Source organism: Perissodus microlepis, chromosome 22 (genome assembly GCF_051167445.1).
Source record: "Perissodus microlepis isolate ML-2025 ecotype Zambia chromosome 22, ASM5116744v1, whole genome shotgun sequence".
Taxonomy (NCBI): Eukaryota; Metazoa; Chordata; class Actinopteri; order Cichliformes; family Cichlidae; genus Perissodus; species Perissodus microlepis.
The window spans coordinates 24054920-24080234 of record NC_140481.1 but is presented as its reverse complement, the minus strand read 5'-3'; the positions used below and the strand labels follow the sequence as shown (position 1 = coordinate 24080234).

Below are 25315 nucleotides of genomic sequence, written 5' to 3'. Positions count from 1 at the left end.
AGGAGAGAGTCCATAGAGGAGAAGGCTGATCGGAGAAACAGTTAGGGGATGACATAGCCAAAGAAATGAGGATCCAGCCTTTGAATGAATGTGTAAAAGTAAGTCACAGCTTGTTCTTTTTTCTTGGTGGGGGGTGTTTCCTGTAAGAATAATGTTTGAAGATGGATGCGAATAAGAGTAAGCATAAGATGTCAGGCTGACCTGTTGGCTGGTTAAATGGAAAGGTGATTGCTGAGATGTTGGCCAGGAACAGTATCAATGAATGTGGTTCTTCGTGAATGGAAGTAGCTGACTGAATCATGAATGACTAACAACTGGTAGTGAGTCTCAGAAAACTATGGTGGTCTCAGATGTGGTTTTGGATACCCGAACATCTAATTGCATTCCTGCATAACTGAGAAGTGAAAAGGCCTAATTTAAAACAGCAGGTTACACAAATTGATTTCACATAATAAGATGTGTTTTGCTTAATTTTTTTGGGAACTACAAAGTTCTGTTTCTAAAGCACTAAAAGCTTGTTCTCTATCCACATTTCTCTTTCCAGATCTTGAGCTTTAACCATTGTACCTAAGGCAAGTTAGCTTCCCCAGCTAAACCAAAGTACTTCCATACCAAAGCAACTTCAACCAAACTTAAACACTTGAATCTATCAAGTGTAGTATACTGTATATTGTCGGAAATGACACTGGATAGCACACCTGGAGACATGAGCGGGTGGAAGGAAGTGGACTTCGCTCTCAACTGCACCTACATTGTGCCAGACCAGGTGGCAGACCCCAGCTTCAACTTGCCCAAAGCCATGACCTCCATCCCTCGCAACCTCACCTTTGAATATAGCACAGACAATGAGGTAAGACTGAATTCCCTTTGAGGTTTTTACCCATTGGATTATAGAGTGGCTAATTATGAAACATCTTTTAAAATGCAATACAATGCAACCAGAACACCATGTATATATAAACAAACCAGCCCCCTCATGCAATGCATGAAATAGCATGTTATAAAAATCTAACAATTTACTATAACTTTGCCCTCAAGCAATTCACTGTCTTTGATGTTGTTACCAGTTTTCAGATTAAAGCTTTAGTGTCTACACTCAATATTATTATTTATGTGTTACATAACATTCTGTCAGGCCATCTGCAGCGGGTTACTTGGAACAATAGCTCTGCTGACTAATGCATTCTTGGTGTATGGGGTAGACTGCACAGTGTGGTGTGAGCGTGTGTTTTGTGTCTGTGTGTGTGTGTAAGTGAGAGAGTGTGTCTCAATAGACAGGCCACTGGCAGCTTGAGGTCAAGGTCTTCTGACCACCTTCACTTACTTCTGTTTTGCACATGTCTCGCATTTCAAATAATGCACACCGCCACTCATTTTCTCAGGTCACAAACACATTTGTGCATAGGCTTGGAGCAGAATGACAAGAATCAGCTGTTTCCAATAAATGATCTCATTCATTTATCTTTACAACTGTCATTTTTACCTCCGCCTCCACTCAGGTGAGTCAGCCAGCGCAAACACAACGTCTGGCAACATGGCTTTGATAGTCATTGTCAGTCAGTCAGCTGACTGTTGGCCACCGCTGAAGTAGGATCAGTCCTTTGCCTAGGCATGTCAGCTAATCTGAACAACTATAGACCTGGCCCCCAGCGTGACTTTAAGAGGAAACTTGTTTTGTACCTGAGAAACACATCATTTTAAAAGAGAAAGCAATGTCACACTCACTTCATCTGTGCTCGCTCTTAAGGCTCAGTACTGCGATACTTGTGGTTGGTTTTGCTGTCCCCTTCCTCTTTTTTCTCCTGACATCGTTCCTCTTCTCTTGGTCTCACACTCTAATCTGTTCTTCCTCCTTCTGCAGCATTTACTGCTGCAGGATGAGAAAAGCATGAAAGCTAACATGATAAAAATCACATTGATTCAAATCCCCCACCCTCATTTACTGACTAAAACACAGTACCACCGTTTCATACACTCACACTATACCAAACTTGATTTTAGCAGTTTGCTTGTCAGTTCTTGTTGGCATTATTATATGTTGCATTTAGCTAACTAGAAAAACAAACATTTAATGATAGAGAATTAAGCTTGTATGCACGTATGTGTGAATGTGCTCTGTCAACTGAAACAACGACAGCTGTGAAATGGGACATAAAAACAAGAACGAACGCACTCTTATGACTGGAAGTATGAGGGCATGTCTTTTGACTGGTTTCCCTTTCTAAAGATGTTGTCAAGTCTTTCTCCTCAATTCTCTGCCACCAAAGTTGGGAAATCCATTTCCTGTCATAGTCATGTAAGCAGCCACTCCTTCATGTGGGATGGTGTACACACTGCTATCACGAAAAATCAGTTGGGATTTTTCCCAAGGGCGAGTGATTAATGCTAGATGAGTAAAATCAAAGTAGTCTGAAATAAAACAGTGTAATATGCCTTCAAACATGTGTAGCATATTGTTACGCACATCTACATAAGTGTCACACTTGTTTGGAGCCAGATTAGGGAGCAGTCTTAGGTCCACTATCTTCTTATTCTTATGAGTTCCTCACATGTTTTTGGGACCCCTTTTTCAACACCTCAGTTTTATAAAGCATGCCAGGAAAGGCGGAGTAAGGTGAAGGGGGCACGTGGCAGATGGGGCATTAGTAATGAGTGCCAGTAAGGACGGGGTGGGGGGGGGTGGCACTGAAGGAGATGGGGAGAAGCGGGTGTTCTGGGGGGAAGGGGCAGTGGGGATTTAGGTTAAAACCAGATGATTAACTTTCGTTGGGGACAGGCAGCCGGCCAGGCATCAGGCTTCACACAAGCTATTTCAATAGAATTCAGAAAAGACAAGGGATTGGAGGAAGGCAGAAGAAAAGGAGGGTCCTCGTGCGGGTGATAGCGTGGCTCCACTTAAGAACGCTCTCCCTCCTTTCTTCCGTTCTTCAACACCCTGCCCTCCCTTCCCCTGCCTATCAACCGAGTTGAACGGAGCGGTTAAGCAGCAGTGGCAGTCCAGCGGCCGCAGCAATTTGTTAGTCACGCAACAGCAGTGAAGTACAATGTCCCTGTCAGACTGGTTCATCACATCCTGGAATCCCTTCACTCGCCTCAATGGCTGTTTGACACACACGCGCACCAACATGGTCCTGCTGCTCCCACTGACCTGTTGTTTTTCTAATTAACTGCTTAAGCATGATTTGCATGATGAATCGCCACAAATGCCCAGGTGCTTGTTGCATTTTTTTTTGTCTGTTATGTGTTGACCTTCATATGGAAGTCCATGAAAATCCTCGCGGGCCAGCTTGAGTCAGAATTTCTAGATGGCAGGAAGACAGTTTGTGTTTATGTAAGGTTGAGGATGGGGGTAGCGGTGGCGGTGGCGGCTAAAAGTTTCAGTTAGGGGTCGTTGGTTTTTTAAGAACTGAACATGAAAGTTGCCTGTTCTGCAGATACGGCTTCTTGATAGTGTGTGTGTGTGTGTGTGTGTGTGTGTGTGTGTGTGTGTGTGTGTGTTTTAGTGTGTTTTGTAAGTCTTACTCTTGTATTACGTATAAATAACAAATCAGATCACACTGTGCCATATCCAGTAAGGCCTCTCAATAGATTTTTTAAACTAAATTTTAAAAAGCAAAAAACAAAAAAATAAAACGCTACAAAGGTACTTCAATAGACTAAAAATGACTCAGTTACTGATTACGACCATTGCTGCAGAACACTACAGGCTCTTCTTGGAACATACTGTACATTATGTGTATGACGTACGTATTCAGGAGATGCTAAGACTTGAAACTCCTATAAGGAGTCAGAAGCCTGACTCATTTCCACATATATGGACCATTTCGCAACCATGGATAACAGGATGAAGGGTTTTAAAGAGTTTGCAAAATGTGTCTTCCGTCTTTGTTTGCTGTTGACATTTTGTTGACTTAAAACTATAAAAGTATTAGTATTATTGTATTAGTGGTGGTTAACAAGACATCTGTATTTCTGTCTTTTCTCTCTCTCGCTTTCTGGTGTTTGTGAGGACAGTGGGTCAGAGATCAGTAGAGTATGTCAGAAAGAGTGTAATACCCTTCATTCGTTTAACTCATTAGAGTTGAAAGTGGGTCACCTTGTGGCTCCAGGAGCTGTCTGGGTTAACATGACAGAGTGACAACAAACGGGCAACACGGGCCAACAAGCACTAACCCTTACATGTAAACAATGAATAAACAAGTAATTAATACTGTTTCTTTATAAGTGCTTGAAAGACTTGTGTTGTAGTATGTTTGTACATGAAAAACTCCAATGATTTATTTGTCCTGTTTTCCAGGTGACAGGTGTGTTCAGCAAAGAGTACATTCCACAAGGGACTCGTTTTGGCCCTTTGCAAGGAGAAATCTACACCAAAGACAATGTACCCAAGCTGGCCAACAGGAAATACTTCTGGAGGGTAAGGGAAACCACATGCTTTACAAGCTTTTTCGTACACTGACATTTAAGCATAAACCAACCCACTGGCAAGGTACTGCTTAAGAAGGGGAAAGTTTCGAGCCTAAATGTGAAAAAACGAGACTGGGAAGAGACAAGAAATTACTATGGACAGGTCTTTGTCTGTTATTCATGAAAAAAAAAAGAAAAAAAAAGAAAACACTGGTTGCTCAGAGGGAGAAGTTTCACATCAAGTCTTTGTCCATACGTCAATAGGGGAAAGAAATGCGTTCACACAGATTGCACTGCCGCACAGAAGTTTTGGTCAAAATTTTAGAGGAAGTTGTGACCGCCGGTGGCACGTAACAGTGGATTGGAATGCTTACACAGTCATGAGACTCTTACCGGCACTGAAGCCCTATGCAACATGTGTCACATGCACAAAGGATAGGACTATTTTTCATAATCCACATGCACATATTCACAGAATCCTTATCTTTCCACTCGTTTTAAGTTAGATTTTTCAGATTTGCTTTCACAAAGTAATCCTGACTCAGCTTGTGTCACTCAGGAAATTTTGCATTGTGCTGAGTCAATTCCCATAAGGAGTTTTTACTGCCATGCTACGTATTTTCCTTCCAGCTTCACTTCCTGTAAACCTGTAAGGGGTGTTCCTTACAGTGTTGCCAACTCCTCAGTAAGGAAAATCGCTATTGGTTGTCCTAAAAGTCGCTAGAAGTCGCTACATGACGTCATCACCTAATTTGCATAATTGGTCATGCTAATCTAATTGTAACCTATGTTGTTGGAGAGAGAAATAACATCGTGGAAGAGACATAAAGTGAGTAAAAAACGTCCTAAATGCATTTAGAGTTTATTTAGAACTACAAATTAAATTTCTTTTAGCAATTATTGTTTTTTTTAATGTCACAATTCCAACCCTGCTCCTCCTTTTTAGCGACTTTTTTTTAGAAAAAAAAGTCGCTAAGGGGTCTGAAAACTCGCTAAATATAGCGACAAAGTCGCTAAGTTGGCAACACTGGTTCCTTAACCACAAGAGTGAAAGTCGCCGTTCCACGGAAGTGATTATGTTATCGGCCACGTGACACAGGTGCATGACTTGTGCAGACGTGCTGCCAAAGGCATACCTCGCGTTTGGCTGGTTGCCAGCACTTTTACATTTCACAGAGCAGCAGATGTGTCATCTTCTTTACTTTTGAATTACGGGATCGTAATTAACTTTACAACAGGAATTTAACTGAATTAACTGAAACCACCACCAAAAGAAGAATTGATAGAGGTGGCAAGGCAAGAGATAGAGAGGGAGAGAGACAGAGAGAGAGAGAGAGCGAGACAGACAGAGAGAGAGACCCCGCCCACTACGTCTCAAAAGCAGTACATGCACTCAGCACTCAACACATTCAAGACTGTAACTGTCAGCACACACAGTGGAGAGGAGTAAGGCACGAACAAAAGGAGCAAACTACTGTCACTGATAACTGAAGAGGATACAGGATATTTAATTGCCCATGGCAGAGGTGACTATTTTTACTTTAAGTTTTAATTGTACTTGAGTTTCTTGATATGTTTTTTATTGATTTTTTTTTTTACTATTTAAGCAACATTCCAGTACTGTCCCAATTGATGACCACTAGAGTGGTAATCTATATATATATATATATATATATATATATATATCAATCAGACTTATCGCATATGTGAACATGTGATTTTACCTTGTCTTCTTCTTCATCTTGTACAGATTTATAGCGGTGGACAGCTCCAACACTTCATTGATGGCTACGATGTCCACAGGAGCAATTGGATGCGCTATGTCAACCCTGCCCGCTCTCTTGCCGAACAGAACCTGGTGGCATGCCAGAACGGACGGGACATTTACTTCTACACCATCCGCCCTGTGGAGCCCAAACAGGAACTGCTGGTCTGGTACAGTCAGGAGTTCGCCCAGAGGCTCTGCGGCCAGCAAGACGATATCAAACAGAGTGAGTGCAGCAGGAGTGTAAAATCTTTCTACACGGGACACTGATAGTTTTCCTTTGTAGAACTTACAGTGGACAAGCTTAACTAATATGCTGAACCACCAGAAGCAAACCGCACTGCCCCTTATTACTTCCTGAGATGTACGTTGTTGAAAGTATAGTATAGTGGCTGATTTGTGTTTTGATTTGGCCTTTAAAAACTTTTTAGCGGGCCTATGTTTCATATAAAGAAGTGAAAGGAAGTTGATTACCAGCTGTAGCGGTGAGGCAGGACAATGACTTGAAAACGACTTTTGTATATTTAGGCACAATATCCAATAAAGTGACAGATTTAGATCAGTGCAATGAGTAAACAAGTGTCACGAAGACTGTGCAATAACTCTTATCGGTGAAATTCTTTCACTTCAAAGTGAATGAAGACACGTTATTCCATTCCTTTAAAAAAAGGCCTGATGTTATCTCTTTTACCAACAAACAAGTTAGCTGATTTGATTCTTTTTCTTTCTGTTTGACTTATACAATAGTGAGCTGAATTTTAAAAAGATCATGGGGAATGTATGAGCCACACGCAGACGAAGCACATCTCCGCGTTTTGTGAGATGTTTGTTATTCATTGTAGGATTGAAGGAAAGAAAGAGTAATCTCAGGTGTATAATGGCTGGTCAAAGTACCTTAGTGAGTCACCGGTTTTCAGCTATTAGTAGAACATCAGGTCTTTCCCTCATCACCATAACAGATGAGGGTAAGTCTGGTGATTCATTCCAACTGGATACACAAACCTTGTCGCCGTTCTACTTGGTGACTAATGCTAAGGCAAGGCAAGGTATTATTGCCTTATTTTATTATCTTAGGTATCTTGAAAGCATTTACCTTCCTTTTAGTCACAGGCCAGGACTGTTAAGTGTTGCGTGCCAGATATTCCGGGACTTGATTAAACGTATGCAATCAAGTTTGACAGCTAGTTTTCTGGAACTGGTTGCCTATGCTTTCTGGCATCAATGAAATGCACAGAATGCTAAAAATTTCTCAAGGCCATTTTAATCAGCTTGTTTTTAAAGTACAATACAAGCTGATCTATAAAGCTTTTGTCTCTATAAGCTGATGCCTTCTAATTTGTGTTTTATTGATGTAAAACACTATAAACACTTTGGCAAATTGTTGATAATAAAGTTATGCAAAAGGAGCCGTATGAGTCACTCATACTTTAAGTATAACTCACATAGTGAAATCTTGCAGTAGCTGAGAAGGGCTAATTTGGACAAATAACATGCGTGGAAATGCCATCTCCAAACAAAGAAAGCAAAGGAAAAAAGGAAGAGACGATTCTTTCTTTTTTTGTGTGGTCTGTACGGTAAGACAGCTGCTGTATACCCAGAAAAGGTTTTACAAACGAAACTCACAGTCTTGCTGCCCATACATGACACATACAGACTCCCCCTCACTTTACCACCAACTCTTTCTCCCACACCAAAAGAACTTCAGTGATTGCCGAACAGAAACCTGTCATCTATGATTTACACATCATGTCAAAACCGAAACTACTATCATTTACCATATGAAGAAGCACCTTCTGTGGGTGGATGTCCCATAATGCCTGTAAAACATGTTTGACTTACACAACGAGCATTATATTAAACTGACTGCCTACTTTTTTGCCCTCTGTTTGATGTGGTGATTTCATCACACACTGTTAAAAAGCTAAATGCTTGTATTTATTTTTCTGTGACAGAATACAGGAGTAACAATGAAGACCAAGAGCATGAGTATGCGAAACAGCACTTACCTCAGCAGACGTGGCTTAAAGAAACAGCAAAGGAAGGGGTAAAAGAAGGGAAGGACAGTGACGCAGAAGAAAAGATTGATGTGGAGATGTTGGAGCGAGACACTCCACCTGACACACCTGATGACCAGATAATTGACTTCAGCAAAAAAGATGAGAAGGACGATAAGGATCCAGAAGGAAGGGGCATCATTCCTTCCCCTCAGATGGAGCACAGAGAGCCCAGTCTGGGTCTAAATCATCCTTACTTGCCAGATCACTACTCTACATTCCCAGCTCCACACAGGAATTTTCCTCTTCACCTCCACGGGCTCTATGGGCACAGAGAAGGCCTGGTGTCATCTTACCCTCCATTACAGTCCAGACCTCTCCAGCCTTCTTATCAATTCCTTCCTCCCTACAACCCACATTATCCTCGCCTCCTGCTCCCCCCATACTCTCCTCCCTTTCATGGGATGCTGTCATCGAGAGGCTCGCTCCAATACAGCGGCTACCTCGGCGCTGACGGACTCCCGTATCCCCCTATCGGCGCACCTAATCTTCTTCCAGTGTCTCTCTCCTACACCCCATCTCCACAAGGAGGTCTGAAAGAGCTAACACCAAATATTTCCCCACCAAGAGGAGCCCCAGCCACTCCAGAGCTCTCCCCTCCCGCCAAGCCCAACAGCCACTATCAGTCCCCTGAGCAGTCCCCCTCTGGCTGTGAGGAGGCTATGAACCTAAGCCTGGCTACAACCAAAAGCAGCACTGCACCACGCAATGGGCCTGGTCACAAATCCCTGCCCTATCCACTGAAGAAGCAGAATGGAAAGATCAAGTATGAATGTAATATCTGCTCAAAGACCTTCGGACAGCTGTCAAACCTCAAGGTAACAACATTAACTTCATTTCAATAACTTCCTATTTTTTAAGCTAAACTTTACACTTATTACTGTTGTTCCTCAATACTCATGACTTCTCTTTGTATAATTTCTATAATTTGTCTCTAGGTTCACCTCCGAGTGCACAGTGGCGAGAGACCATTCCAGTGTAACCTATGTAAAAAGAGTTTCACTCAGCTTGCCCACCTACAGAAACATCACCTGGTCCACACGGGAGAGAAACCACATGAATGTCAGGTATGTTGATAATCCTAACCTTTGTGTGTTTTTTTATCTTCCTTTTTACGTGCTTGATATGCAAGCTCTTTACTCAGAAAATGTTACTGTTTATTGTTTAAACCTGACTCTTCACTTAAGAAATGTTGATGTAAAACCGAGAGTATGAGAGACACAGAGAAACTCAGTGTGTACACAAAACAGGTAACCGGTTTCTGACTCGCATACCTTTCTGGTAATGCAGTGTCTATTTGATTTTCACCGAGCCACAACCCAGTTTGTCATGCGACAGTATCTTTATGCTTTTGTTTGCTTATGTGACACTGTGGGTGTGAAGTTTGTTGGATGGAGCTAGTTTTACCCAGAGAACTGGAATAACATGATCAATCCTGATACCATAATATGACATCATTTATCAAAGTTGAACCTAAACACAACTAGGTGGTTCACTTTAGAATCAGTCATGTGTACGTTACTCACAGAAGTGCTGACCTTTCACACCATGTGTTTCAGGTGTGCCACAAGCGCTTCAGCAGCACCAGCAACTTGAAGACGCATCTACGACTACACTCTGGGGAAAAGCCTTACCAGTGCAAGCTGTGCAACACCAAGTTCACGCAGTACATCCACCTCAAGCTGCACCGCCGTCTCCACAGCAGCCGCGACCGTCCCTACCGCTGCCAGCTCTGCGCCCAGGCCTTTTTCCACCATTTCTCTCTCTGCATCCACCAGCGCAGCACCTGCCCAGCTAACTCCAGCACGCCTGCCAATGTGCACATGAAAGAGATGGTGGAGCGGTTTGATGCCAGCCAAGAGGCAGACGCGCTCACAGAAGCAGCATCAGCGCCTCAGGTTGGGGAAGCCGTCGAGCACTGGCTGGCTCGTACCTTAGAAGGTGAAGGAAAAGAAGACCAGAAGGAGGCCACCATGCTGCTAAAAGCTCTGACTGCAGCTATTAATGCACCACTGACACCCGTGACCCAATCGGCACCACACCACAATCCCCCTCTCGCCTACCAGGAGAGGGCCAGCGTCGTTCATCTCCACAAACGGCCATCTGTGAAAACAGAAGGACAGTGAGAAGGAATATAAAGTTGAACATACAGCATATAATCTACCAAGAATATGAGTGTCACCAAATGAAATCTCCTATTGTGCCATACGAGGCATAACAAGGAATATTAACTTACCCAATCCAATGAGCACAACACCAAAAGAAGAGCATTCCAAAGACTGGGTGATAGTATTCAGTGACTGTACTTTCTCCCAAACCTCAGTTAAAAAAGATAAACATGGGAGGTGTTGTTAAGCTGTGAAGTATTTAAAAACCCTTTTACTCAGGTAGACGATTGTTTCTTTTGTGCTTTAACTTATTCCTTTTTTAAATGCCATCAGCGTTATTTATTTAGTTGTTTCTTAGTTTGTTTTTTTCTAGTAGTATTATTTTTGTGTGTTTGCGTCTGTGTGTTGACATTTCCAAAGAGATTTTGAGCTCTTGGTAAGACCGCAAATGGACTCAGGAACAACAACGTGGCACGAACCTGTGGATGAGCCTTCACTTGTTATATTGTACTGTGTGCGTTATTTTACTTTGTCAATCAAAGGCAGGACGCAGTGATAGCACAAACCAACTCCTAATATTATCTGCGATTGTCTTATTTATTTATGATAAAGGGAAACTCGATGTGTCCTGAAACTGCTGGGAATAAGCATTTGCCAAAATTACAATCAAAAACCATGAATATGTAGCAATATTTTCACATGGTTATTTAACTCATTCTTACATTCTAAAGAGATTCAGTCAAAGCATTATTCACCTTTTCGATGATTACTTGCCAACTTGGATATCAAAGACACACCGTCCTGATCAAACCATAATGTAGCCAAAAGAAACAAAAGACAAGATTCAGTGTAAACAGTTATTTAAACAGGTTCCTCTGGAAACAAAGAGGTTTCATCTTTCTTACAGCTTTTTGTTGGATTCAAACGTTTTACATGTCTTTTACACAAAAGTTTCACTCCAGATGTTACTGCAAAAAAAAAAGAAAAAGAAAAAGAGCTTCATCCAAATCTTAACTGAAACATCGGTACCTCATTCAGCAATACAAAAAAACCCCCCAAAAAACTATGTGCAAACAAAGGGGCACAATTTTCCAGCTTTTTAATACTTTTGTATTGTGGCACTGTAATAATAAAGCAGCAATATCTGTATGCTTTTGCCTAAAGGTAACTAGGAACCATTCTTTAAAACTTTTACTATTGAGTAATATACTTTTCTTTGTTTTTAGTGCTTTAAATGTACAGTATGTTTGTTTATGTAGTTTATTTTTGCAAACAAGTTATGATATGTTAAGAATTTATATGTGAGAGACTATTTTGATGATACTTTTATATTTGCATGATGTAGCACATTAAAGCTATTGTTTCTATACATCTCGTGTTTTCAAGTGCATTCATGCCAGGGTAGCAAATTTGTGTGTGACTGCTTTTGAAATCCAGTGATCGATTGGGCTTTCTGTGATAACACATCAATACACACAATGCAATTGCCAGATTTGACAAACACCAAAAAGGTCACATGAAACTGGTCAAAACATAACTTCAGATAATAATGAGACAACTATAAACAGGAGTGCTGACAAATTTCAGACAGGTATTTATTTAGCTTTTAACGTCTGAGTCATGTAGCTGCAGGGCAAATTTGCTTGCGTTTGTGTATTTGCACTGTTTTCTTAGCACGCTGTGCCTCAACGCTCTTGGCCAGTGATTTAGAAATACAAATGCATTCTTCTCTCTTCAAGTTAATCTGATAAGAATCGAATCCATTTAATCAAAATAATTTAAAAAACTGAGATCGTTGTCTAGTTTTGGAACAGTGTTATGTGTTTGGAGACATTTGACCTGTTTTACAGGTTTATTTTTACTCAAAAGTGACTTCCATTCACTGTGTCTTACTGAAAATTCACTTTGCACAGTCCCAGAAGTCTAAAAAGTTTTTTGTGGGAATGTATTTTAATGTTTAAACAGGTTTTCTATCAGGTGACTTTCCTGATGCAACTGGCCCCTTTATCCAGGCTTTGAATGAGCATTAATGCTAAAAAAAAAAAAAAAAAAAAGAGCAATAAATAAAGATGAACAGGTATAAAATCATGCCCTACTGACCAATCTGTTCTCTTGAAAACAGTATCGCCATTACTGAATGATCCCTGAGACCTCTGTGCACAGCTAGTATAGGGGTATAGATTTTTATTAAGATCTACCATACCCTACCACCTTTATTTATAAAAAAAATAAATAAAACTAGGATTCACAAAGTGCTGTATATATACAAATAGTATAAACAGAATATAAAATCAAACCATGTTAAAAATAGAGAATTAGAAAAAATTAAGTCAAAGGCAAAAGATCTAGTCTTTGTATTTCCCTCATGAGCATCAGTATTAAATATAAATTATTGATTAAATATAGATCCTTGTGCAAATTTATTTCTTTTTCTGCTGGTTGCAAACAATTTTACAATTAAAATGTTCTATGTAAATAAATATATAATCCTAAAACAAAACACCTATTTGTATTAAATTTTCACATAGAGTAAGCTTACACTGGAATTCTGTTTTTATGTTTACTCTTCACTGTCTCTCGGATAATCAAGCACAGCTGGGCTCCAAATGAAAGAATAAAAACTAAAAATGTCTTTCAAACATTAATTTAATAAAATAGTTATAATAATGAGATTATCTTTAAGTGATACTGATAAGTCAATAAATATATAGTAACAGTTTTCCAGTCTTAGTGGACAAAATGTTTGAAGCACACAGACAGTCATATGGGCTTTTAACACTAAACAAATGGACAATGATTTTCCTCTCACACTGCTGCTTTGTCTGCAGCACCTGTGTCACTTTCATTCTTTATTATGTGCTTAACCTCTAATATAGTTTTACCTTTATTTTTAAAATCATCCAGGACACTCATCCATAATTGGTTAGATGCGGTTTAATGTAAAAACCAGAGTTAACTTAATCCTGGGTTAACTTAGGGAGCTAGTAATCAGCTTTGTGTGACCCCTTATCCTAACTGCCAATGTGAGTCTAGATACCAGACAGACAACCCAGGCATGCTGAACTCAAACAAAAAGACTGGGCCTTTTAAATCCTTTCCTTCTTTTTTAATCTTACTATTTTTATTATGTGACTATTACCAACTTTTTTCCTGTTAAAATAGCAATAGAATTATAGCCAAAAATATCACCCAAATAGCCAAGTGAAAATCCTGACACAACCTTTTTTGATATGCACCAGCAACTAGAAGTCATGATGATGTAGTTACCAAGTTTGTTCGTCATAGATGGCAACACAGTGCAACATTCTGCTTACCGCCATTCATTTGACGGCAGTACACTCTTTCCAAGAAAGTAAAGGAAATTAAATCACTCAGTCACCAGTGAAAAAAGTGTGCTTAGATCACAACGTTACAATATTACAAAATTACAGAGTCTCACAACACATTCTCCTATTATGGAGTTCTTTGTTGCTGTGTTACTGTCAAGAGCTCACAGTGTTTAATGGGAAGAGGTGAGTAACACTGTGAATCACAGAAGCACCACTTATAAATGCAAGGTACGTATATTTGTGCTTGCTTTCACAGCTTTGTCAGGATAAAGCAAGTCGTTTTTATTGCAATTTTTGTGTTTTGGTATGATTAGGTTTAGGTAAGTCCATTTCTTTTCATTTGCAGGTTGGTTAGACTGACTCATTATCCTGATGTTCTGGTTATTTAATGTATTTTTACAAGCCCAAATTTTAAAAAACTACTAAGAAACACTGCAGGCCTTGACTTGTTATTGCCCGACTTTGCAAAAAAAGCATGGTCTAGATTTATTACACATTAAGTTGTACTAAAATAGAGTTCCAAATTAAAACCCAGTGTTTAGAACCTACTTTGGGAAGCGTCTGACATCCAAGACCACTGCTGTTTTTGCTACTGAAATTGATATTTAACTGTCGTGAATGCCCAGAATTGGCAAATGTTTTTACCCCAGTACTGTACTTAAAAGAACACCAAACCCCAATATAATTCTCTTACTTGATCGCTGTCTCTCCATGGCAATGAGACAGTTTCAATCAAACTAAACTTTAAAGTTACTGTAAATATGGTTTGCTCATTACAGTAATTGTATTAGGTATTTCTTGATCTGTCTCTCTTAACCGCTTTCTTTTTCTTTTTGCTGTGCAGTGACTTCTCATTCTGTAGTGTTTTCTGGTTGTCATCTCTGCTGTGGGGGAGAACCCCACAGAAAACACCTACACACCGCTGACCAGAATAAAAACACTCTCAGACCTTTAATGTGAGCAAACCACCATGGTGACAGGAAACCCTTCTGTTCTGGCAAGCTGCCAGCTACATATTCATGTTACTGTGCAAGTGAGCAATAGATGCAGAAGGTGCTCTCAGAATTTGGAGGAAAAAAAAGCCCCATTGTAATGTTTTTTATGAAAAGAAGGGAAAAAAAATAACATGTAGACTAGGTCCTTATCACATATAAATAGTTGGGTCTCTCTCTCTCATTACAGCTGTTATACACATTTTTTAAACATATACAGACTATCTGTATATATGTATGTAAAATCAATTCTCATAGCATTACAGCTTCATATGAAATCATTTTACTGTCGGTACTTCTAGCTACTTTACCCTAATGTGAAACTATTTTAAAGAGACTGTTGAATGTTGATGTCAAGCCTAGGCCTTTGTATAGTTATGTGAATGAGTAACAACACCCTTCATCAAAACTAAAGTTTAGCATATCACAGCACAGTAAAATAAAATAAAAAATGATCTGGTCTATGACAAATCTTAAAATTAGATGACCTCAGATGAGCAACAACACATAACATTTAACAACATGATATTACTTATTCAATAAAAACTAAGCCAACGGCAGTGTGAAAAAGTATACTAATTACCTTTGGCAGCAATAACTTGAACTAATTGTTTTCACTATGACTTCATCAATCTCTCACATCATTGCGGAGGAATCGTGGCCAACTCTTCTTCTCAGGATTGTTTCAGTTCAGTGAGGTTTACTGCCATTTTTTATGCATGGCAGTCAAAATTCCACCACAGCATTTAGATCAGGTTGAGGTCTGGACTTTGACCGGGTCATTGCAACACCTTGATTCTTTTCTTTTTTAGCCATTCTGTTGGAGACTTGCTGGGCTGATGGTCCTAATGCATGCTAAGCTTTAGCTAGAAACATGGCTTTGCATTTGACATTGGAAAACTTTGATATACAGATGAGTTCATACTTCACTCGATGACTGTAAGGTACCTGTATCCTGTGGCTGCAAAACAAGCCCAAATCGTCACCCCTCCCCCACAGTATCAGTATAATGTGTTTATGCTCATATGCTGTGTTTGGTGCCGTGCATGATGGCCAAATTGTGTCCAAAAGACACTGAGCCACAGGTCTTGCGGTTTGCCCATATTTAACTTTGCTGCCAGCACTCAATAGGTAATTGGTAAATGAACTGGTACTTATTTAGAGCTTTTCTGCTACCTAACTGAGGACTCAAAGTACTTTTGACATATGCATTCATACAAACGTTTTTTTCTTTTCTTTGCATTAGTATCTTGTTTAACAATTACCTTCTTACTCACACCCCGATGGATGCATCATGGGCACCTTTGGGTTCAGTATCTGGCCCAAGGATACTTTGACATGCAGACTGGACAGATTGGGCCACCAGCCTTCTGACTGGCAGACAACCCTCTCTATATCCTGAGCTAATATTTGCTTCCAATATCTGGGCAATATATTAGAAGCTAACATTAGCTTAGCATTTCAGTTATCACTTACAGGCAATTGATAACAGATCTTTCAAGGAAGTAAGGCTTTAAAATGTGAGTGGTGAATTTTAGCAAAGTGAACACAAAGCTAAAATTTACATATAGCCAAGGCTAATCAACTGCGTGACCGTTAAAGCCCTTCTTCCCTTTAAACCACGAGTCCATCAGACCATTATTACTTTTTGTGTGCAAATATATGCAAATCAGTCTGGCCATAAAAGATATTACAAGAGATATCTTAACCTAATATCTTAACCTCCAACTGTAGTATTTTGTATATACCTCACCTGAGAAATACATTTATCCATCAACAGATGACAGGATTGTCAAGAAGTCAGTAAAAATTATTACCATATCAGTCTAAAAAGAACAGACTGCTTTAGAAACAATGGCGGTAATCTGTCATCGCTCCACTACTTCCTGGCTGACATGACGCGTTTTTATGAAAGTGTCTTTCGTGTCGTTCATCTACTTGATGTCTCTACATTTTATAATCTCTTAAAATCCTAACACCCTGTATTTCAAATGTCAAACAGCAAACCAATGCAGCTCCAACCTTCATGCAGTTCCTAAGAATCCCACCCGGAAATTATGCAAGCGAAAATGAAAGAAATACACTAAAATAAAAGAAAACATAAAAAACCACTGAGCGTCACTAAGGTAAGTCTTTCAAGTCTTTTAAGTTGTCCCTTTAAGAGGTAATCATGCAGTTAGTGAAAAAGAAAATGATGAGAATTTCTTTCTTGGACCTTGCAATCAGCTACCTCCCCTTCCTAGTGTGTTCTACATAAGCAAGTTTCATTCTTCATTATGCATGTCAAGGTAGCAAAGATTCCAGGAAAGTTTCCAGGGAAGTTACTATCCCGTTTCAGATTCGTTGAACTTGCAAGTTCTCACTTTCTTGGGGAAAGTGAGAACTTAGACACGGTCACGATGTGCCTTTATAGGTATCACTGCTTGATAGTTCAATTACATGTCCAAATGGAGTCATTTCCTTTGCGTCCATTATTTTCACAGAACAAATTTCGCCTGCAGCATCACAGAGAACGGACTTACCACAGAGCAGAAAACTATTGCTACACCTCTCCCATTGAACCATTTGAATAACTAACACCCAGTCTTTAGTGGTTTAACCTTCAACTTCATCAACACCTCGTTTAGGACAGCGTCTACTGTTAAAATCCCACAAACCCCTGAAAAAGACGTCTGACTTCCAACATGTGTCATGTTGTAAAGAAAAAATTTCAGCAATCCGATCAAACTGAAAGTTAAAGTCGCATATATTTTAGTAGAAACAACAGTTGGCTGTCACGATTACCAGACATTAATGGGAAGTTATATAAGCAGTGGAAGCACCTGTCACATTATATCCAGTTCTTTTCTCAGAAACAGTGACTGTGGTAGTGACTCAGTGTATATGCGGCAAAGAGAGCAGTTCAGCAAATACAGATACAGAACAAAAATAAATCGGGAGTTCTTTGTCTGAAGCAGGAAATTCACTAAACTCTGCTTAATGTTTTCAGTTGCAACTTAAACCTTGGTCTCAATTAACATTCTTTAGGAACAAAATTATTATCCCTATCGGCAAGATTTAATTAACTGCAGAGGAGTTATTTCTACCTGCTATATTTATTTGTTTAACAACTCAATGAAACATTTATCATTCAATATATTGGTCAACACCTTTGATCTTAAAAAAGAATATCTTTGAGTGACAGTTGACAGCATGCCATTGCTGTGCAACAGGTTAGGCAAAGAATACTTGGCTGCAGGTGAAAACATATATTGAACACATACAAAATTTGGCACAGGAGCAGATCAGCCAGAGGGTGTAACACTCAACTTGGCTGTAGTTTTATGTCTTGAAATGGTAAATGGTAAATGGCCTGTATTTGTATAGCGCTTTTACTAGTCCCCCCTAGGGACCCCAAAGCGCTTTACACATCCAGTCATAACCAGAAATGTCATAACCCTTCAGATGATGCTGAAGGGTTATGACATATAACCTTAAATTGCTACTCACAGAATTAGTTTCACTGTGGCTTGTGCATACTGTATGTTAGATCAGCGGTCCCCAACCCCCGGGCCTCGGACTGGTACCGGTCCGTGAGTCGTTTGGTACCGGGCCGTGAGAGTTGAGGCTCAGGTGTGAAATGTATGGTTTTCAGGGTTTTTATCGGTTTTCAGCGTTATTTTGTTATCGTTTTTATCGTTAACTCGGTTTTCCTGGGTCTTTTCACGTGTGTTATGAATAAATCTTCTTTTTTTTCAGTACCGGTATTAGTTTTATTTTGTTGTATTTATCCGCGACACCTTAAAGGCCGGTCCGTGAAAATATTGTCGGGCATAAACCGGTCCGTGGCGCAAAAAAGGTTGGGGACCGCTGTGTTAGATTGTCCATTAGTCACAGGATTGGGGTTTGATAACTTTGTAACAAGTTACCTTTGAGTTAGTAATTTGGGAAATTTACCCTGTCAGATTGAAAAAAAAAAGCAAGGTGACATCAGAAGTTGTTACAGTAAGTGATTGACCACTTTGAATTTAACACTTTAGGCAGTTAATAGAAGGTGATTAAAAGAGGATGTAAATTAAAACACATGACCTGCCCTTATTAATCATATAACTGTGACTTATTCAATCTTAAATGCTTGAAGCTATCCATAACATTTCAAATCTGTTTTTCTTCATGTCAGTATACTCACAGTATACTCATACTGTGGGTATATAGATGTGGCCAATTTGTGTGTGAGAGAAAGGACGTTTGCTTAAATTCAAATATTAATAATTTGGCAAAAGATTACATAATAAAATGTAAGCAATTTAAAAAACCTAAACAAAAACATAAAAGTTAAGTTTGTAGCAATTGGTCACATGTCTGTTTAACATTATACACAGCAGCAGAGCAATAACTAGGTGAGTAATTGATGACTGTTTTTAAAAGTAACCAAGCCTCTTGCCCCTTGGCCTCTTACCTGGAGAGAAGGGCCTGTATTGGACAAGCACCAAATCGCTTCGTGATGTTTTATCTCACAAACAAATGCTATGACCCCTGAGCATCAAATAGCTTTTTGTCTTAATTCAAGAGAAAGATTCCAAGGACGATAATGTTAAAAGGGATGCGTGTGTTTATTTGTGTGCTCTTTCATGCAGGTGGCTATGCCTTGAGTGAACAAACACACAGCCCTTTCCTTGACAGCATTCCCTTTCAGTTTAGCTCACTGATAGCCAGTGATTGTTGTAAAAAGACAACAAATGTGTTGGTTTTTTCAAATGTTTCCATTTTTTTTATGCGCTTCCTTTGAATCATGTTTCACCTGGATTAATAAATTCTGTTGAACTTCATCCTGCCTTAATGTTTGACTTTCAGTAGCAGTTATTTTTAGTCAGCGGTAAAGGCAATAAACATGGATGTGGGGCACTGAGTAATAACACAAGGTTGTGACGTTGTAGCAGTCAGCTAAATGGGTCTAAAGGTTTCACATATAAAGATAAAAAAAAATGTGTGGTTTTCATTCTGTTATGTGAGTTCATAATCACACAATTTCTCTCATTTGCTTCAGAACATTTGCTGATAATCAGCAAAAACCCAACAATTACATTTCACGGGATTTTACCTACTACTTCATTTTAACCTCTGATTCCAGCACATTACGTTTAACTGCAGCTAACTTTTCCATTGATGGACTGGATAGATGATTTATTTATTTTATTTATTTTTTTAGTTGGTTGGTTGAGTAGAGTTGGCAATGGGGAAGCAGTGTTAAAGTAAATATAAAGTAAAACTAAATGAAGTAAAGCCAGACTGTATAGGAGAGGAATGTCACGGAGTCTCTCGCTGTTAGAATGTGATGCACAAATTGGTACATGTACATTTTTAGTAATTGTGAGGATTAAACCTTTAAGGTATTTTTAATCTTTTTTTTTCCTGTGCTAAACCTAAATCTTCAGCCCCCAATGTTCAAAACACCCTTTTCTTCTCAAAGTCTCTCACACTGTGCTCCAACAGGCCACCAAAGGGGATTCCCAGTACAATGTGACCAGAATGAGCTCACCCCAACCCCCCCAATAAAAACTAGATCATGTGTTTTGTGTTTTCCGTGTCTTATCTTTGTCATCTGCTCACTCTGTCTCTCTCTATCATGCACCATGATAGAAAAAGAGTAGGGGCCCTCTCAGTAAAAAAATGCAGTGAAACGTTAGTGTATGACCAAACAAACGACTCTTTATCTTATCAGAAACGGTTTAAGTCAAATTAGGGCTTCTTTTTCTTCACTCATCGCCACATGAGAGAGTTATATGAGCCATAACCTGTAATGCTACTGGGAACAAGGAAGAAGGAGGAAGAAATCAGTTTATTCTCTGTTTGTTCCTTATTTTATGGACAATCCATCACCTCAGTCAACAGGTTTAACAGGTAACATGCTTGAACTTTGAGCAGCTAGAGCGCTCTGATTTGACTGAGCAATCTTGGGATGCCATCTTGTGGCAAAGCAATCTACACGCATGTGAGCGCCTGATGATTGACTTGCAAACTGCACACAGGCCAGGCGATGTCGTCCTAGAACCGTGGAGACTGCATACAAACAACGCATTGTAACGCATCAGTGTAAAGTAATACGTTTACGCATGGATTTATCATTAGATAGATAGATAGATAGATAATTTATAAAAGCAGAAAGCTTTGACCATGTTAACCTTAATTAAGGCTCCCTTCATATCTGACTAAAGCATTAATTAATTAAATCGAGATTATTATTCTTATTCTTATTCTTATTATTATTATTATTAGCACCTAAAACATCTTTTTTATTTAAAAAAAATTTAAAAATTTGGCCTTTATGGTCTTTGCATATGCATATTAAGGCCCTTGACATTGTATTTTTAATAAACCGCTGAATTTCTGTGGGTAATAATTGCTGAACTACGTAACACCAAAGACAGTAAAGCCAATAAAAACAAATTCCACTAATTTCCCGAAGTTGTCGCCATTGCAAAAATATGTTAACAAGACCGGTGATCATCTGTAGTGAGTGTCACTGTTTGTCTGAGATGGGTGTTCCCCGGGGGGCGTGTCCCGCACCTGAGCTCTGCGTGCTGCACACAAAATGAGGCAGCCAGAGCAACAGCTGTCAGCTGTCAGTAAGTCTTTTCTGCCCCTCGCCTGTTTTCATCGGCTTTGAATGATCAGTGGGGAAGAAGACCCGACTCACTCGGCCCTCTGACGTTACCCAGTAGACTAGAGATGGCGAAGAGGAGTTCAACCAGAAAGTCTCTGAAAAGTTTGTTCTCCAAGAGCGAAGCCAACTTGGACGAATCGGTGGAGAAGGATGTGCAGAAAAACGAAGGGGAGAAGAAGAAGTTCAAGTTGTTCAAATTCAAGACAAAGTCCAAGAACGACTCTGAGAAGTCGGCTAATGACAGCCAGAAGGTGCTCAGGTATGCTTACCCAGTGTCGTGATGTTGACTCAGTGACCTGTTTTCATGCCTGCATTTGCTGTATTGCTCAAGGGGTAATAAGCAGCTTCTGACGCTTTAAAGAGCAGCAAAGCTTCAGATAAACTTTAGTTTTCAGCAAGTAGCCTGCGCCTACTGTTTCCATTGGTAGCCTAAATGAAAAGTCCCAATTAAGCAATCCTCACTGCTGTGGGGAAAAAAAAAGTTGAGATGTTTCTAGACTGTGAGCTTTTGGGCAAACATCCCAACAACCTTTGAAATGGGTAGTACACTTAAATATAATTATAGCGCCACAAGGAACTTTAGAGTTGGATAAAAGTAAGCGCATACTTAGCTTAGCACTGTCCCCTTCAGCAAAAACATGCTTTTTGCATATTTGTCCACAGTCTTATGATATGGCATGCTGGAAACTGATATCGAGCTTGCATGCAAAAAAAAAAAAAAAAAAAATTCAGCAGCAAAACGTTTGCATGTGTCCTCGGTTTGTAACCCCCAATGATTCAAATCTGGTGCTTAACTAGGCCATTTCACAAGCCCCACCCACATATTTCTGCTTTTGAGGCAAAGTTCTGTTAGAAAAATCACCTTGAAGCTCAAATTCAATCTTCAGATGGAGTGTTTCAGTTTACCATTATCTGATATAATGCAGAATTCAAACCAGATGAAAAATAATCAAATGGAAAGGCGTCCAGTGTAAACCTAGGTTTTTTTCTATATTGTTCGTTTAGACTTTTCTCTCAGGGCCTCCGTCACAGGCCCATTTTATGCTGTCTATTCATAAATTATAGCTGTGCATGAGACCCCAACAGTTTCTGGAGTTCTAAGTCATAAAAAACAGGATATGTTCATTTTATTTTCCAGGGTAAACATTGACTTAGTTGATCTGGTTGGTAGATTTCAACCTTACCTTGAGGTCTTAGGTGTTTCATAGTAGGTGGCAGGTAGCAGAATAAAATGTGTGAATGGTGAATTTGGTCACAAATGTTTGCAAGGCAATAAACAAGACATGCTTTAAAGCTGTAAGGATGTATAAGTCACCATTGGGTGTGCATATAGACACAGGTGGGGTGGAGGTTAAGCTACTAATCACAGGCCAGGACAATAGAATCATATTGTTCATGTGTTTGTAGATGAGCGCCAGTGACGGTTTGTATTTGCACAGAGAAAAATAAACAGCGAGCTGACACTGTGACTGCCTTTGCACATGGAGGTTATGCAAGGGTAAAGTTTTTAAACGATGCATAAAAAAATCATGCATCATTCAAAAATAATAATGGGTTGCATTTATACAGCGCTTTTCGGGGCCCTCAAAGCGCTTTACAATTCCACTATTCATTCACTCTCACATTCACACACTGGTGGAGGCAAGCTACAGTTGTAGCCACAGCTGCCATATCACGCCATCGGCCCCTCTGGCCATCACCAGTAGGCGGTAGGGTAAAGTGTCTTGCCCAAGGACACAACGACCGAGACTGTCCGAGCCGGGGCTCGAACCGGCAACCTTCCGATTACAAGACGAACTGCCAACTCTTGAGCCACGATCGCCCTATAATCAATAAAATATTGCAGTAGTGTAAACATAAAGCAGAATGAAACATATTCAGGTCAGTCTTGGTAGTCTTTTATCCACTGATTGTCTATACAAGCCATATCTAGAAATCATTTTATAAACTATTAAGTGCAGAATTACATTACATTGTTTTGCTGTGAATGAAAGGATTTTTTTAATTGTTGACACTGTGGATGGGCAACCAAGATAGACTTGTTTCCAGATGTAGACTGAATCTGTTTTTGTTATTAGTTTGAGGATTTCGTTTTAATCCATGTTCCAGATTTTATCTATCAAGACTTGAGGATTTCATCAGCTAAGAAATAAATCTTCATTTTATTGTTTGTTTTGACTCCCATCTCTTTTCATAAAGTTCAAGGGTGAGGTCAAAGTCACACTGGATGTGTTGGAAACCTTACCACCAGTGTATTACGTTGCAGGAAACTTGAAATTCCAAACAAACCACACACACCCACTCTTTAGGTTGTCACGCTCTTGTGTGGCTTTATGGATTAGTGGAAGTTCTGTAGACAAACCTGCCGCTCCACATGCCTGTTGCATTATCATGAAACTACAAATCAATTGGACACACAAGCTACACTATTGTGTTTGGTGATGCATGCTGGTAACATTGATGTCTCAGCACAAGGGTGTTTAATACATCCAGCTGAGTTCACAATAAGTCACTGTATTGTTGAACCTGTTATGTCTGTTCCAGAAGAGTAAGCAAGGTAAAACTCAATGTGTTTTGAGTTAAGAATGCTGTATTTTGGCAGTGGGGTTTTTTTTTTGTTTGTTTTTTTCTTCTTCACACCACTGCATTAAATTGTATAACAAAGTGCTGAAAAATGGATCAGTCAGAGAAGGCCTTGTACTTAAAACAAAGGATATGCTTTGAGCAGTGCATTGCTACACAATGCTGTTTAAGTCATTCATACGTGCATATTTGTTCTATTCAGTTAGTTCTTGGTGATAAAGGGGCATTGATTTCACTTGACAAGGACAGTCTAGTTGATAACTTCAAATAATATTTCAGAGGTAAGATGTCAAGAATGTGAGGTTTTCTGCAGCTCTTATTGGAAACGTGTTTTCACAATGAGATCAAATTATTGCTAATTGTTGTGCATGATGAGTTTGGGCATTGTTTATTTATTTTGTCTTTTATGGTATTTCCTGCTTTCCTGTGACGGCGAGAACTTTGCAGTTTGTCCAGAGAGGGTAACAACACACAGGCAGTAGCATAGAATGCTTTTGATAGAACATTGATAGTAGGACAACAGCAGCTTTTGAGGGATGTTATTTTTTTTCCTGAGGATTCACAGGAAATGAAGTCTCTGCTGAGCCTTCTTTGCCAGCTCCCCTCTGTTCACACCCCAGGACAGGTCCTTGTGATGTGAACTCCCAGGAAGTGGAAGTCCAACCCCAACACCATTGATGTAAAGTGGTTTAATGTCTGTTTTCTTTTTTCTGAAATCCACAACAATCTCCTTGGTTTTGGTTGTGTTCAGTAGCAGGTTGTTGTCCCTGCACCAACCTGTCGTCCGCACCACTTTGTCCCTTTAGGCAGAATCACCCCTACTAGAAATGACATCACAGTGGTGTCGTCTGCAAATTTGACAATGGTGATACTGTGATGAGTGGGGGAGCACAGTCGTAGGTGTACAGTATGAAGAGCAGTGGGCTCAAATTTGTCATGCGGGAAATCAAATCAAATGTGGGAGGGATGAAGGACATGATATGATCCAGACCAGTCTCTCAATGCACTTCAGCACCAGGGTGAGCACTGCTGGCCGGTCATACAGGCAGGTTGCAGTAGATTTATTTATTTTTTTTTCTCTTTGGTAAGGGGACTATGATGGGTGGGACACCTCAAAGCGAGCAAAGAAGTGGTTCAGCTCCTCTGCTGCCGTTTCTAAAGAATCAACAGCCAAATTTAAAAAACTGTCTCGCTATATGTTGTTTTTTTTTTGTTTGTTTGTTTTTTGTTTTGTTTTTTCCTTTCCCAGATTGAAAATTGTGATGGGTCGTGTGGTTGGACTTCATCAGAGTTCTCAAGACCTCCCATGCCAACAATTGTGAGAGTAAATGTTATCCAAAATTTGAGAACTGGTCTTCCAAATAACTATCAACACTGCACTTCTTTGGATCTTTATCAATACACTTGCCACACAAACATGGATTTTATTTATTT

At 39.7% G+C, this 25315-nt stretch overlaps 2 protein-coding genes across 3 annotated transcripts in view; both read left to right on the top strand.

The window, feature by feature from the left end:
* The first annotated feature begins 8 nt into the window (after window positions 1-8).
* On the top strand, window positions 9-12007 carry prdm1b (PR domain containing 1b, with ZNF domain). Of its 2 annotated transcripts, XM_084919995.1 has the most exons (6): window positions 9-850; window positions 4298-4417; window positions 6158-6398; window positions 8125-9044; window positions 9165-9293; window positions 9786-12007. In XM_084919995.1, the coding sequence occupies exons 1-6, from the start codon at window positions 680-682 to the stop codon at window positions 10350-10352; spliced, it is 2148 nt and encodes a 715-aa protein (XP_084776121.1). In that variant the 5' UTR covers window positions 9-679; the 3' UTR covers window positions 10353-12007. The 2 variants fall into 2 exon arrangements, with proteins under 2 accessions (XP_084776121.1, XP_084776120.1); XM_084919994.1 differs by lacking the exons at window positions 9-850; window positions 4298-4417 and adding an exon at window positions 4458-5933 and having other exon boundaries at window positions 9786-11989.
* A 9241-nt stretch (window positions 12008-21248) lies between these two features.
* crybg2 (crystallin beta-gamma domain containing 2) overlaps window positions 21249-25315 on the top strand; it is a 39372-nt gene continuing 35305 nt past the window's right edge. The window contains exon 1 of the mRNA XM_084919530.1: window positions 21249-21557. Coding sequence (XP_084775656.1) covers window positions 21364-21557 — 194 coding nt within the window. The 5' untranslated portion in view covers window positions 21249-21363. The remainder of the gene's footprint in view (window positions 21558-25315) is intronic.